We start from the raw sequence: 16100 nt of genomic DNA on the forward strand, positions 1-16100 counted from the left end.
ATGAGGACGATCCTGATCCTCCAAGATGTTTGTTTGCCTCTAACCACCGTCATCGGTGACTCATTTTTGTTTTCCATCACGGCTGGCTGTTAACCATGTGACTTTGTGCTTTGATAACATTGCCTATAATTAAGTGTTGCACAACCTTCATGCATACTGTGAGGCTGTCTTCAGAATATTTATGCCATTGTGCAGATTTACAATGGGGGCCCTTCATGGCGTCCGGTGGACAAATGAATGTATAAATGCTGTTTAATATGCCCAAACATGCTACACTGAATTTTCACACGACTCAACCCGACAGTATTCACTGAAATCCCTGACTCAGCAATCACAGTAATCTCTCACCCGCCCACTTCCTCTGATGTTGATTCACTGAGCTGAATCGGCCAAACTGCCACAAAAAAAAGGGTTGAATGGAGCTGTAGAAACTTCAGTCCCAGTGAAGACCAAATAGCTTCAGGTCTCAGGTTTTCTCGTATACCGATAACATCTATGTAGTAATATTTCTTTTTGTTTGAATCCTCTCCTCTTGCTCTCTTCCCGTCTGATCTTCTTTCGTCTTCATTTTCTCTCCTCTCCAGTCTTGTGCCCAGAAACCTCAGTGACCCCTCTGTGATAGCAAAAGGTAGATCAGGCATTTGGGAGTTCCTCTGCGGCCTTGAGTGTGTGTTACTGTGCAAAACTGTGCGTGTTGTTAACAGATAGTGCCTGATGGACTCCTCTCAGGGGTGCTGTCCGTCTACTTGGCCAATGAAATGCAGCCAATTACTCTGCGGGTCCTGCTGGCAGCCAATCAAATGGAAATAGGGAAGATTAGAGATGACGATGGGGTTTGTGGCCGAGCGCTTCTATTGCACTTTGTCAATGTAAAGCAAAACCGTTTTGTGTGTGTGTGTGTGTGTGTGTGTGTGTACACTGGCGTGTGTATGCATGCGTGTATGAATCTACATGAAAAAACTCCTCTCTTTCAGTTGGTCCTGGTTTCTTGTTGCAATATTAATGATGAATGCATGAGTGTGGATGTGAGAAGATTTAAATAGTAGAGAGCTGCCACGAGTGCTGCATGGATAGCAGAAACACGATGTAAACCCCATGCTCTTTACATGTTGAACAACATCCATGAAATGTGCTCATCTGCTCCTTTTTTTTTTCTAAGAGTGAGGTGATAAAAATCCAGTGTGTATGGAATGTATGTGCGAGCTGCAGATGGGATGGATGAGCCGAGCATGGTGCTGCCTTAAGTGAAAAAAATGTAACCTTTTACATGAAACTAAAAAAAGGAGATAATTCACGCCATCAGGTTTGGCACCGTTACGTCCAATGCACGGACCAAACCATATTCCCCTAAAATGACAAATTGTCCTGCTTATATTTATGCTTATAAATGTTTTGAACACAAGATTCATTTTATGACTGTTTAGGACATTTGAAAGGCCAGTTTTTCACCCTGGAAACAAGTTGTGGGTGTAAGCTTCCCATTGGGCAATGATCTCAGGCAGGGTTTTCCATCTTTTGTACTTTCTGTGCGCAAACTACACGGTGATAGCGACAATAAAACAATAAAAACAAAGACCTGGATGGTAGAATGAGGCAGGTCTTCATAGTAAGTTTAGTTAATAGTCAGTGAGATATTTAACACGACTATGATCTGGATATCAGAATAGATCATGGCTTCCCTTATGTTATTGTGAATTTTGCAAGGGAGCCTTCGCTGCATCCTGATCTTAGCACCAGCTACAAAGAATACACACACAAACAAGCCAGAGTGCTGTTTTCTACTAAAGCAGAATGATATTGTGTTAGCCAAGAAAGCACATAATCAGATTTGCCAACATGCTGAATTATTCCTTTCACAAGTCTATAATACACCTAATAAATCCATCCCTCTACCTCTCTCTATCTTCCTCAGTCCCCCCCGCTTCCCTTCTCCCGCTTGCTGACATTGCTCTTTGTCTTCCCCACATGCGTCTTCCTGCCACTTGTTCCGTCCACCCCCCCAACCCCCCAACCCCGCTGTGTTTTGTCCCCTTGAAAGTAGGTCTCTCGGTGTCAGTGTCTGTCTGTCAGTGGCTGCGGTGATGAATCACTGATACTGTCAGCATAGTTAGTGATGACCGTAACAGCTGACTGATGCATCTCCGTGGGGGGAAACTATCAGCACATTATGCAGTATTGATTTAGCCCACATAGTTGTATCTCAGAGTGGAAGTAGGGGGTAACGTGATGGGACGGCATTCCTTTAATAATGCAGTACTTTCTACTATCTAGCTGTGTATTGAGTGAATCATACTGGGCGGGGCTACTTATTTTTGGTCCAAACCATATCCTGAGAGCATAGGAATTTGCTATAAAGCAGCCCATAATGCATATATTGATGCTTTATTGAATAATGTTTCATGAATCAATCGTTTCCCCCTTGCAGAGGCGGCTAAAACATTTCAAAGATTTTTTTTTTTGGAGAGCACGGCGCATTTTGTTTAGTAGCTTATTGTTTATGTGTAGAAAAAAGTAAATTTAGAAAAACAACAACAACCCAAAAGCTAGATATGATTATAGCGATGATTATATTGGCCCAGTTTTACTCAGGTCTCTTCTTCTTTACTCATCATCTGTCATAGCAAAAAAAATGCAGTAAATGTATAATCCATGAGCATTTCAAAATGTTTTGGAAATAAGAAAAATTTAGCATACCAACTTGTTTTTATACTCGCGAAACTCAGGTTGTAAGTGAGGATCAAGGACCTTTCGACTGGATCTTGCCGTCAACTTGTTGGCTGTCAGCTTGTTGGCCAAGCCCCAAGTTAGCAATATGCTCTTACCATCTGAGGCGCACAGCTGGTTGTACAAAACTCAGGGCCTCACTCTTCCGAAGGATATCTTCAGCTTAAAACACCAGGTGCTCTAATTTAAGACACGTTGCTTTCTATGTAATGGGATATCTGCCAAGTTAAAATTGGTGGCACAACCCAGGGTGGCCCATTGGATCCCAGAGGGAGGGGGGGATGTCCCGCCCGTCTCCCCTTGTTATTGGACAGGTGGATGAAAAGCGACAGTGATGTGTGCCACACAATTATCCACCACATCATACACAAGATAATGAGAGTTCACGTTGATCCAGATTTCAAAAGAACATGTTGAGCAAGATAACCTGGGCAACATCAAGCGCAGCTAATTTGCTGCTTTCTCCTTGTTTAATCACTTTTCCCAGTTTCTCTTCCTGACGTTGCTTCCTGCTCTCATTTCACATACATGACAACTGAAAATCCATCTTCCCTTTCTTGCACTGAGAAGGACTTAAGCTAAAAATTGTTCCTGGAAATAGGATATCAGACTAAGAATGATTTCACACCAGTACACGCTCTCTTACGTCACCTCAGCCTTTATTTCTACGCTGCTTTACAACTCCCTAAATGTAGGTCTGGGTGTAAATCTGACCACTGAGGCCTTTGATTTCCTAGTCTTTTTTGTCCCGTGGCCAGCGGTTGTTCTTCCATTCTGTTTGAGCTGAGGTTTATATTATGTTGTTTGTGTCTTTTGAATGAACTCAGCATGACACACCACCCCCTGGCGCACACGTACACAAAAACACACACATGCAAACACATGCATGCAAAAGATCTCACTCTTCAATGTTTAGTCAAGACACTGTGTGTGTGTGCGCGTGTGTGCGTCTTTGTGTCCAAACAAGGATTTACTAATATTTTTAGCTTTATTGTGAGTTAATTTTTAAACATGCGTGTTTGTGTGTGAGTGAGACTGTGTGTGTTGGAACTACATGCACTCCCTCTTTCAGTATTATCACTGACTAAATGATTCCTTCGATGAGATTCATCTGTCTTCATGGGGTTCCCTCACACTGAACTTCCATCTTAAATGCTTGAATTCTTTTAAACCCCTTCAGGCGGCTGCACACTGAGTGCCTCCATACAGGATTATTTGATTCAATACTTGGAAACGAAAACATGTTTCAACAAGTAATCCTGACAAAGAGGTTTCTTGTCGAAATATTACTTATGGATTCAATAAAGCATGGCTGCGTTAAGGATTGGGCTGTGCCGTGACTCCTTAATTCAAAGAGCTATTTTATTGTGATTAGCACCTCTACACATCCAGAGGATCCTTTTTTCGTTCTCTCTTTTGTGTTTGTTCAAAATCCCATAAAGGTGTAAAGCAGCAGATATTATTACAGAAAGATGGCGGAAGGTAGTCTGAAACTAGGAAATGATAAATGAAGGGTACAAAACAAGCAAAGTAGCACAAGGAAGGCTAAAAAGGGTGCCTGAGAAAGAAAAGGAGGGAACTTTGGAAGGGTTAGATCAGGTGGGACAGTTAAGATGCTGAGAATAATTCTGATTGTTACGGCTGTTGCTGGTGGCACTTTAGGCAATGATGATGTTCCTAATTATCTATAATGACTGTGGGGGCTCTAATGATTACATCAACAATGTGACAAATGGGGAATGCTTACTATGTCCAAGAGTAGTTTTGTCCATAAAACACCGTTGTCTTTCTTGTCATACTGCAAACCGCCCAACATCTCTAAAGCGATGCCCCCTGAAATACACTGGAGCCGTCCAGGACGTGCCGTAAATGTAGCGCCGTTTGTTGAAATGAATAATCACCAGAATCGACCGGAGCAGCTACACTTATCTGTTTTCTTTACATGTCATCCAATGCTGCGGTTCCCCAGGTGTGTAGGAGAGAAACTCTACAGACTTGAGTGAAGAACAAACACAGTGTTTAAAAATGAACACCCCGTTGAAGAAGAGGCAGTGGAGCAAAGTTGTGTTTTTCCACATTAAATTGATCAATGAAATTGATCCTATCGTGAAACCATTAGTAGTTGCGGAGCAGCTTATCGCGTCTGTGAGAAAATGACGATGTTACCCTCAGGACAGCAGTTAAATCCTGCTTCAGATCTCCTCAGTAAACTGGGACACACACGGCTGGCAGACAGCTGCATTAGTGAAAAAAACAACAAGAAATAAACAACCCTCCTATCCCCTGCTGATATTATGCATCATGGATGGCCCTATAGTGTATTTCAGGCATTCCAATGCCCATGCCACAGAACCAGATATTGTGACCGATGCCTAGGGCCTCCCTCGAAATCTCAACCAGTTCAGGGTAGACACATGAAGGCAGTTCGATGCACGCCAAGGTGTGTGTTCCGAATGCAAACTCCCAATTTAAATGCACTGTGTACAACAGGCGTGTGTACAAGGCGGAGTGGAGCAGGTCTTTTTACCTGCTGCTGCCGCTCTGCTGAGGGAAGCTGTGTTTTTGAGTTTTCTGGGGAAGCTTGAAGCAGAGTCCTCGGTGTTCTGCTGTTTGCAGTATTTTTCACAGCTGCAATCAACTGCTTTGCATATTAATTATTTAAGCAACATCATTCATAGAGATTTGATTGATCTCTTTCATTGTAAAAAAAAAAAAAAAAAAACTAACCCAAAGCCTCGCTCTGCTGCCTCACAATGAAATATTAATTTTAATTACTTTCAAAAACATTTTGGTCCTCCGTCATTTTACATGTCATGAGGCCCATTGTTCACAGCAAAGAGACCTGCCGCATTATTGAGGTGTGTTGATCCTCCACAGGACTCCCATACTCCCTGTTCCCTTTTGTTATCTCCAGCCTTAAGTTGGGGAACTCTGGTTGTATCCCTTCATGACAATTAGTCACGGCCATTTACACAACATAACTTAATTTTTAGTTAATAGTATTATGCAGTACATGTTGCATTTATCTTCTCAAATGCAGTAAATGTTGCATTTATCCTCTCACAACTCATGATGGCGATCTGTGAAAAGGTGTGAGGGTGATTCCCAGAGGAGTTTTGTAGAATATTGGTCTTATTAGAGGAGATAGGGAGTGGGTGGGAGAGGGAGAGATGGATCGAGGGTGGAGAGAAAAGACAGAGCCCCTGGATAGAGCGTTAACGAAACGAAAGGAAGACACCGCGAGGAAGATATTGGACTTATTAGAGAAGAGAGCGAGTGGGAGAACAGGGCAAACACAGAGAGACAAAGATAGAGACAGAGAGAGAGGGATGATGTTATTTTGTCAGTGTTTCCCCGTGGGGGAACTGCTTGTTAAAAAATCCTGACAGAGAAACCACAGCAATAACACACACACACAAACACACACACACAAACACACACACATACACACACACACTCAAGCAGGCTTTCAGTGGGTCTCTTCCTCCCTGTCTGTATGTGTTAGCCACAAAAATCGTCTCCATTTATGCCAAAAATATCCCACTGTGACGTCAAATATAGACTTAATCGTGTGTGTGCGTGCGCGTGTGTCTACAGCAGTGAAAGGCTACTTTTTCCTTATAATTATCATTCAACTCAAACAAAAGCGATCTGTTCCCGTTATGTTCACACCAGGTTTGAACAAACACCCTTCCTCACGACACTCTAACAGAAACTTTGAAAACGGAGCACTCTCCGAGGCACAGGACCAGTTTGTCTTTTTAGAACTTTCTAAGAACTCCCATAAGACCGACTGAGCTTTTTCCGCACAGGTGATGTAGACATACTTCATTTGCCGTATATTTAAGACACTACAAAAGTAATGGGAATGAAATTATATTTATTTCGAGTGACTGTAAGATAAAACAAACGTTTTCATGTTTCTTGTTTAAAACGGCCTACCAAACGTCTGTGAAAGTCTGACTGACGGTTTTGAGCTCTGAGGAATAAAAACATGCAGGCACCAACCGTGTCAAGTATGATGCAAGTGTACTTGATTCATGTTTCACGGTCTCAAATACAACTACAGCACATGCTTGAGGTAAATTACCTTTCTTTGACAACTGTTTGGTATTATTTGGTATATTACTGAAGCACGGTATACTGTATTTGGTATATGGACACTGCAAGTGTACGTGTGTGCATACATATGTGCTCTTCAACACCTCTGGTTTCAACCTCATGAATCTACAGGCATTTTCATGGTTTTGAGATGTTCTCTCGAATTCAGCTTTACGGAACCTTATAGGGGAGAAATTTCAAATCAAAAGTTACAGAACAATCTGATCTGGATGTAAGATGATGGACCCGTTTGTGTCACAGCAAAGAACAAAACAGTATTTTGGCTCCAATTTGAAAAACTGGGATGCAGTGTTTGAAAATCTGAGAAGAGACAACACACCCATGCGGGCCGGTTGTTCAGGTGCTTGGATGTAGTTCTCAGTGTCTATGAATAAAATTGTATATAAATGTTTGCAAACTGTCCAAAATGAAATTGTGTTCGTTTTGTCTTTTTGGCCTGTCTCTCGCCAAATGTTAGGACGGAGTTGTTATGATTGAGAAATGTCCTCATACTTCATATTTAGCTACATGGGACGTCTTCGTGTCCCACCCTGTTCCTAAAAGCCCTCCTGTGTGGTTTACTCTCCTCAGACAAAGTCTGAATACTGAGTTGTGTTTCACTGGGATTCATGCTTTAAGCATTTTTCATATTTAAAAATTCCCGTCCCACTCGGTTATGGTGTTTCCAAATTTGACCTACATACAGTCAGCACCATGGACAGAGCCCCGCTGCTTGGCCCGAGACGGAGTTCTGTCTGCTGTTCTCATTTTGATTTGCACCCGTTTTGGATGTTTTTTTAATTGTTAGGTAAAAGGGAAAAAACAAAACAAACAAAACACAACATACATTATCAGCTCATTTAAATCTCCTCTGTGGAAATATTAAAACCTGAACATCACTTGGGGGAAATATTACCATCAGCTCTTGAAGCCAGGCATTGGTCATTTTCATTTTTAATGAATCATATTGTTTATTTGTGTGGCTCTTATCAAAACCAACATGACACAGTTCTTTACGCACGAGCACGTTGGAGTAATTAAAAACAAGCACAAGGAAAAGAAAAGCAATTAATGCTTAAAAAACAAAAATAAAACACCAAGGGTATTATGCAGCCTTGCGATAAAAATAGGTCTTCAAGGGTGATTTAAGAGCTGTTACTGTAGCCTGCTGCACCTCTGTAGGCAGGTCGCTCCACAGCCGAGGAGCCCTAACGGCCAATGCCCGGAGCCCTTTAGTCTGTTAATGTGGGGTGGGAACTGTCAGCAGGTTTCTGCCTGAGGGTCCTGACTGGTACAGAGACACCAGTTCTGATACACGATCAAGGGCAGTGATAGACTTGATCGTATCATTTCCTCCAGCTGCAATGGTCAGTTCATGTTTTGCTCGTTGGCAAATATACAGAAGACACATTGGAAAATGTAAATATGCGTTATTAACACATCACGTCTTTAATTCAGGGTACATCACACCTGTTAAGCAGCAACATTTTTCCCTCATGCACACAGGAGGGCATGGAAACAAGTGGTAGCAACCTGTAAGTTAACATTTTCATACCTTTTGGATTTCTCTGTAAACATTCCCTTCACCTCGTGGGCCTGTTTGATGCCAGTATCTCTTCTAATCTGAGCCGCGCCAGTCCCACAGATTCAAATTGTGTTCACACTGTAGACACATTTTTGGCCAAACAGATTCTAAATATCTGCAAATTGTCAAAAACCTCTGGCTGAGACGAGAGAAAAAGGTGAGAGCAACAGAATGTAACTGTTTTTTGACTGATTCAGTATTGAAGATGTAGTTATTGTATGTACACGTAGAAAATATGTTACTATTTTTCCGTCTCTATGTGGACACTTGCATCCATCGTTCAGAGCGGCATAGAAATGAGTACTGAAGCCGACAAATAAAGTTTTGTTGAATGTCTGGTTCTCTCATCATAAAAACAACGGCACCTTTAAATGTTTTTTTGGTTAAAAGCCTGAAATAATGTCTGGTTAACACAAGCATAAGATATCTGAAGCCTTTGTTCATTAGCATTTGATGTGTCCTGAAACCGTCAGTTGCTAATAAGCGGCCAGACGTTAAACGTTATCACACCGAAAGCAGAGGGAGTATGAAGTGAGTTGTGGTGAGGTTGAAGTCCTGCATCCTTGGTGTAGTGTGTTCATAGCATAACGTTAGCTTTGCTCTAGGAGCGGTTGCATTTAGGCTTCAAAAATAAAAGCGGCGCTCATGTGGCTATTTCCTTTGCTGAGCAAAAAGTCTCATTAACTTTGGTTTGCAACCAGCAGTAATCCAACATCAAATGTAACAAATCCCACTGACTTTTGGCGGCGGGAACCAGGTTTGTACGTTAGCCTACAAAAACACATCATCCCTGTAGTAATTCATCCTAGATCACCTTTGATCCTTTTGGCCGTTTGGGCTGTGGACACAATCATCAGAAATGGATGTCATAGAATTGAGTGTTATTTTGTTGTGGTTTTCACACACGCGCACACACACACACACACACACACACACACACAGATATGCCCAGCTCTTTTGTTTGGCTGAAGCTATTTCCATGTCTGTCTGCCTTTATATTTAGCAACTGGCCACAGAGGAATTTTTTGTCACATCAATGTGTTTCTCCTCCAGTGGACACTGTGGAGCTGGAAAGCCCAGCAGATACCAGGGTGTTTGCGCCAGATGCACGTGATATGTATGCCTTACCTTACTGTATGTGACTAATATATGCAGGATTAGGTGTGCATGTGTGTACCATGGGGCCAATATCTTGGTGAATGTACACCTCACAAACTCCTGGTTGTGTGTGTGTCTTTTATTCATGTGTGTGTCATTAGAGCAGACAGTGCATGATGCTATCAGCAGCAGAGGATATGAGGATAACTATTTATAACTCCCCCGTCTCAACTTAGACACATTAGGGCAGGTGTGCATTTGTGTGTGTGTGTGTGTGTGTGTGTGTGTGTGTGCGCGCACATGTAACAGAGTGGGAAATTTGAGAGTGGGAGACTGTGAATGTGACAGACAGAGCCAAATTGAAAGCTGTAAATAACACTCTTGTGTTTATGTATGTGCATTTATAAGCGTGGGCGCCAGGAGCTGAAGGTGTGGGGAGAGAGCAGAGACATGTCACACTTGACGAGGGTGAAATGAGAGGATTTGATTGGCTGTTTTCTGATGTCACGGGCTGCGAGCACCTCAATTAGAAACAATCACATGCTGCTTAGTCACTCAATCACTCACTACTTCTTCTATCTATAAGCCCCAAATCCAAATTTTCATATTTGTGCGTTTTTGCCTGCCTGCCACTTAAAGCTAATTTAATTTGGCGTTTATATCACCAATTTATCGTTGCCCTTCATTTTCACTCACATTTTATGTACATTTCATATTATTTTAAAATTTGTAAACCCTACCTGTACTTTCTGTGTGCCCTCTTTATCTCTTTCACTCAAATTAAAACAAAGATTTTATCCAGTAGAATGGGATTCATCTCTGTTTCTCAAGATCGGTTTCACAGAATCGTGAAACATTGAGCTTGTATAGAAGACACTGTCTTGTAAACATCCTGTGGCAGCCATGTTAGAGTTTTGATTTTTTTTGCACGATCTTAAGTATCTCTGAAAAGCCTTGATGGACTTGACATTTTATTGTTTCACCGGCAAATGGAAAGGGGTGGTTGAATAATGGTGCAGGAAGCGGATATCCCTCAGTTCAGAGTACCGACCACGTCTAGTTAAAACTTATAGGTTAAAAGTTTAAAATATGATAAAGGAGCATACACAAGTCTGAACTTTTTATTTTTTTTAAAACCATTTCTGCCTTCAGATATTTTATGAATGTATGAATGTTAAGAAAATACATTTAGAGAAAAAGGTGAATATTCAAGAATATGGTGGGTGTTACTGTCACTTTATTCTGCGCTGGTCACAATTCTCTGTATATTGCAGTAAAGTGTGGGAGTATCGGCCTCTGCTGTGATGAAAACAGGAAGTGGCATGTCTTATAGCATGACCTCCCTCCTGTCCCACCATGCTCCAGCAATGCTTCAGTTTCCACCCCATTAGAACAGACACACACGCACACACACGCACGCACATGCACACTGCTACAGAGCCTCTGAAGAGCATTTGAGTCTGAATATCGAGCGAGCCAAACTCACATACAGATCCAGTACCATTAAAGAGCGCTCGAGAGTCTCGATATAGGGGGAGAAAAAAAAAAGATACACTACACCGGCAAAAATCAAGCAGGGAACACACATTATTCAGAGGCTATCATCACTGTGGGAAAGCTAGGTCATGCATGTAGCCACGGCATCGCATCGATGCATGTGCAGTTACACATTTAATCCGCTAAAGCCTGATGCCCTGTTCGACTTGTAAAATTACAGATGACCATTATGATTCAGCTGTCCAATACATTCAGAACTTGTGACCAGTGATTGATGAGCAGATTCCCACCCGGATAGGACAGAAGTTTTGGTAGAATGTTTTACAACATTGTTTTGTACTTTTACGTGAGTCGGGTGAACAAACCTGATTGAAGTTTTGAAGTTTTTGGTTAATATTACATACATTCCACAATTCGGTTTCGGTTCACTAAGTGTCATTTATTACATGCAGCAATATATTTGGTTCACACTGTCAGGGGGGCTGTGCTCCAGACGGCAGCATATATGTTACTGTATAATGCGTACATACATGGTGATAAAAGAGGGAACCTGTTTGTCAAGTGTTTGTTGAGTCTGAAGGCAGTATGAACAAGTGTGGTTCCGTCTGCATGGCAGGTTTGAACATAATAAGAGGCTCCCCTTTTCTCCTCCGTTCGGCTCATGTCACACAAGCCCACGCAGTGCATACACACACACACAAACACACACACACACACACACACATCAGCTTGAAGTGTATCACAGCGAGAGTGGCAAAAACAAGCGGCGTCAAGACGAGCCACACGTGAACACTCTGGTTCTTTGAAAGTAAAACACGTTAAAAAAAAGTCTCATGCAATAAACAACCAAAGATAAGGAGATGCTTCATTCAGTCCTCCCATTTTGTGACGCCACATCTCTTTTTTTTCCTCGTTATTTTTGTCCCATTTCACCTCGTTTAATAGCCCAAGCTGTAATGAGTAATTTAAAATGACTCCTCCAACATGAATGGAGTTAATTTGTTCACCTGGAATAATGCTGCTCTGCTTTGTCCAAGCCCATGTCTGAGTTTGGCTGAATTAAGTGGCAAATGATTCTGAGTCAGGTTTAATGGAGTGTATGTGAGTGACTCAGAGTGAATGTCGCACTCATTCCCAAGAACCAGGCCCACAAGATTTTTGCAGCCAGCCTGTACACCACCAATCCAATTTAGGCTTAATTGAATTGTACTGAGTCGCCTCATCCATATATTTCCTCCATGAGTAGCTTATCACTCTCCTACTGTGTGCGTGTGTGTGTGTGTGTGTGTGTAGGGGGGGGATCTGAGAAGCTGTTAACTGTGAAATCAAATGGAGAGTTAGACAAAAATCCAAATCTTTAACTAAATGTCTGTCTTCACTTCTCTTCATCTCCCTCCATTTCCCTCCCTCCACCCATTCCTGCAGGATGTCAAGTCGACGTTCTTCCAGTTCGGTGCCTCTATCCAGCAGGAGGCGCTGCTGATGCTGAACATTATGGAGGAGTATGACTGGCATATCTTCTCTATTGTTACATCCAAGTTCCCAGGCTATCAGGAGTTCATCAACATTCTGAAAACCACTGTAGACAACAGGTACAATCTACCCCTCTCTGTTTGTGTGTGTGATTCAGCTGCACTGTGGTAGCTGACCAGTCACAGCACTTGTGTCATGTTGGTCTAAATTTGGTAAATCGATACTTCACCCAAAAGGTGCAATTTGTGTCAAGTTCTCACAAATATGTGCCTTGAGCTCACAAGGCTCACATCAGGTCTTTGGGAATGTGGAATGCAGAAAGAGACAGCTGCATATGTTGAACTCAAAAGCTAACAGTAACCCGTTGCCACCAATCACTAACAGTAAAAGTGTCCTAAAACACCCTTTTACAATCTCTGAGGTGCCTGGTTTGGTAAACCCCCATTCATAGATCCAGCTGTCCGCAACTTTGAGCTAAAACCAAGCTCATCCTTTTGCTTCACTGCTCATTCACGGTAGCACAGCGCCGAGACTCTTAAGCGTTAGCGCACACTCAAAGCTAGCTAAGCCAGTAAAAATTTGACTCGTTAGAATGATGCGTGCCATACAGAGTATATTTGAGAATGGCCGCAGTTTGAGGTGCTCACCTCTGAGTGCAGAGCTGACAACAGAGCCTGGAGATCTTGGTTCCCCACGAAGGGTCAGGACGAAACCTGCTACCACTACGTCACCAGTTCAGCCACAAGAAAAATTCAATTTCAATAGCTGTGTTTAAACCAAATGAGGGTAGCTTCTGTTGGTATTAATAACACAATAAGATTTGGACCTGAGTCAGTCAACACAACCCAACACCCATATAAATTGTTTTTTTGTTGTGTTTTTTTTGCTGAACAAAAGCTGTTTCGGGTGTTTAGTTATTGTTCAGTTTTTGCAAACTGGGAGTTGTGGTCTTCTCTTCTTCTACACAGAGATAGAGAAACAAATTCTCTAAATGCTTGTCACAAACAAATGTTTAAAACATTGCTTGATGGTGTTCCCTTTTGTATGCAGAAGACAGCGCTTGCTGCAAGTATTTTGAAATGTGACTGCAAGTGGCACGACAGAAGACTGCAATAATCCTCTTTGCCATGAGAAGAGAAAAATATTTTGACAGTTTTGATGGAGCTCAAGAGTCATCCTGAGGACAGCCCCGACTACCACTACTCCAAAATGTTTTCCTGTTAAAATTGGAATCAGTGTGAAAGAGTCCGAACTGTCTAAAAGACACCGATCATCAGTCACTGTCAGTTCTGGATCAATCCCTTGTTTAGTGATTGAGACTGTAGATGGGACACATAATTTCCACAGATGTGGGGAAAGCTAACTGAAGCAGATAACCAGTGTTAAAGTTCAGTTGGTCTGTGTGTATCAATCTGCTGGAAAAGAACATTTCACATTAAGAGAAGAAACTGAGCCAGAATGTTTTTTTGATTCTCCTTAAGAGGGCATTTGAATCAGGAGCTGGTCTGAGCAGGTTTCCACTGCATGCTGTTTTATGCTAAAATATACCAAAATTCAACTGTGCTACCTAATCAACATAAACATTGCCTCAGCTGCTCCTCTCCCATCGCCTCGGTGCAAACATGTTCAGCTGGAGTCGGAAAATGACATGATAATAGAGAAGTGCCTGAGGAAAACTGCATGAATCTGACTTGGTACGGGAAAAAAGAGCCCCGTGTGCTCATGTCAGAACCGCTGGCTCTTCCCAGTGCAGCAGTTCTAGGTTGGAAACTTCTTGGAAACTACCAGCAGAAAGCTTAGCAGACGGAGGCACACATAAAATGAGCTTTACTACTCATCGTCTTTACATTTGTGTCGATTACAAAAAACATTTACCTCAAGAAAAACGGAGGATCTCAATCTTAAGATGTTTCCAGAAGAGTTATTATTTTAATTCATGTATGTGTCCAAGCCCATTCCACCATTTTATGTTAAATGAAGACTTTTTAAGTTAAGTTTGCACTTAAATGTTCTGGTGCGCGACTCTTACAAGCTGCTCGGTGAACGAGGCTGCTCCAGGTTGAAGTTGGGGTGTGTGACTTCTTTCATAACTGCTACTTTAAAACAAAATGTTCTTGAGTCAGGATTATTAGCTTTCAACATGAGCCTGAATTTGAATCAAGGTGATTGGAGTTATCTGCCACCACCGTGGCTTAAACCACTGACTACCTTACTGAAAAGACGGTGCCTGTCATTGTGTCGTTTGACATACTTGAGGCAAAACATACAAGCTTTAACTTTTACTGCCTCCAGCTATCATGACTGCATCTTTTCTGTTAGTTTAAATCCTCCTTTCGTTTTCTTTTTTCATTTCACTTTGCTACCTGTCAAATGGTTTGTGGTCTGCTGCCATTTTATAGGTTGATGCAGGTGTTTCCCTATGCTAATTGCGCATTGCCTGGCGTCCTACTTAATATCAGACACAATCCATCAATACTGTCAGCGAACGTTTCATGAATCCTGCAGAGGATTTCCTTATTTCCTTCATATTGCTTTTCATGAATAAATAAATAAATAAATAAAAAAACAAATATGAGAAAACATTCATGCAAGAGGGCTCTTTGTTTTGGCCTTGTACTTTCCATCTCTTCCACTCATGTGAACGTCAAAGGCAGCAGCCCAGAAGGATTTCATCAGCATTCTTAAAATGAGTGCAGAAAGATGACAGGTTGCTTTACTGCACATGCGGCTTGGCTGTCTTCCACACCTTTAGGTCATTTTGACTGATGCTGTTGCCCTCCACAGAGAAAAAGAGGAAGAGTAAAAACTGCTCAACAGTGCAGAAGGCCATAATTTCTGTGCACAAAAAAAAAAAAGTCAAATTAATGTTCAGCAATGTTGAGATGTTGGCAAGGGTTGGCGTCTGCACTCGTGACATCTTGAACCAGAGATGGGGGTGGGGGGGTGGGGGGCAGTTTCAACAGGAGTTAATCTTTCTATAAAAACCAACAAGCAAACACAAGTTCAGAAAGTCTCCACCTCCACGCTAGAATTGTTTTACTTGCAAATGGAGAGCCAAGAGACACGAGGTGTATGAAATACCCGCAAAGAGAATGAGGCAAACACCTGTTTATTGAGGTTAACCCTTTAAGGATTCTAAAAATGAGCTGAGCAAGAAAACAGAGTGTCAGTACGTCCAGGTTTTATGACCTCTAAGTAGGTTTGGGTCATGTCCGTCAGCGGGATTATGCAAAAATCACGCTTTGGCTACTTTCTCTTTTTGATACTTTTGCTAATTTCTCACAGAATGTTACAGGGAACGTTATCATACTTGTTACATCAAAAATCAGCCCGTCATATTAAAAAAATAAAGACCACCAGAGCGGATAGTCCTCAGACGTTGACCTCAAAGTTAGCAACAGTTTGTGAAGCAAAAAATAATATGCCCAATTAACTGATGATGTTTTCCCATTGTTCAGCAGGCTCACAGTGATTTGGTCACGGCCAGATAGTTTTAGCACCTTCAAACTTCCGTCATCTCTGCAGAAACTCAGTTGGGCCTGTTGACTCAGTGAATCTTGACCGCGGAAATATGGGGAAGTGGGGAAACTATAGTTGATAGTAACACACTGGCTGGTAGGTA

General features: G+C 42.0%; 1 protein-coding gene across 3 annotated transcripts in view; it reads left to right on the top strand.

Moving 5' to 3' along the window:
* The window catches only part of grin2aa (glutamate receptor, ionotropic, N-methyl D-aspartate 2A, a), a 145963-nt gene that overhangs the window by 79534 nt on the left and 50329 nt on the right, over positions 1 to 16100 (top strand). For all 3 annotated transcript variants that reach the window (XM_086186075.1, XM_086186074.1, XM_086186073.1), the window contains one exon: positions 12431 to 12597. In XM_086186075.1, the coding sequence (XP_086042201.1) occupies positions 12431 to 12597 (167 nt within the window). The remainder of the gene's footprint in view (positions 1 to 12430; positions 12598 to 16100) is intronic.

Source organism: Aulostomus chinensis, chromosome 18 (assembly GCF_037954235.1).
Source record: "Aulostomus chinensis isolate RoL2024-O1b breed Wild chromosome 18, RoL_Achi_v1.0, whole genome shotgun sequence".
In the NCBI taxonomy this organism is placed as follows: domain Eukaryota; kingdom Metazoa; phylum Chordata; class Actinopteri; order Syngnathiformes; family Aulostomidae; genus Aulostomus; species Aulostomus chinensis.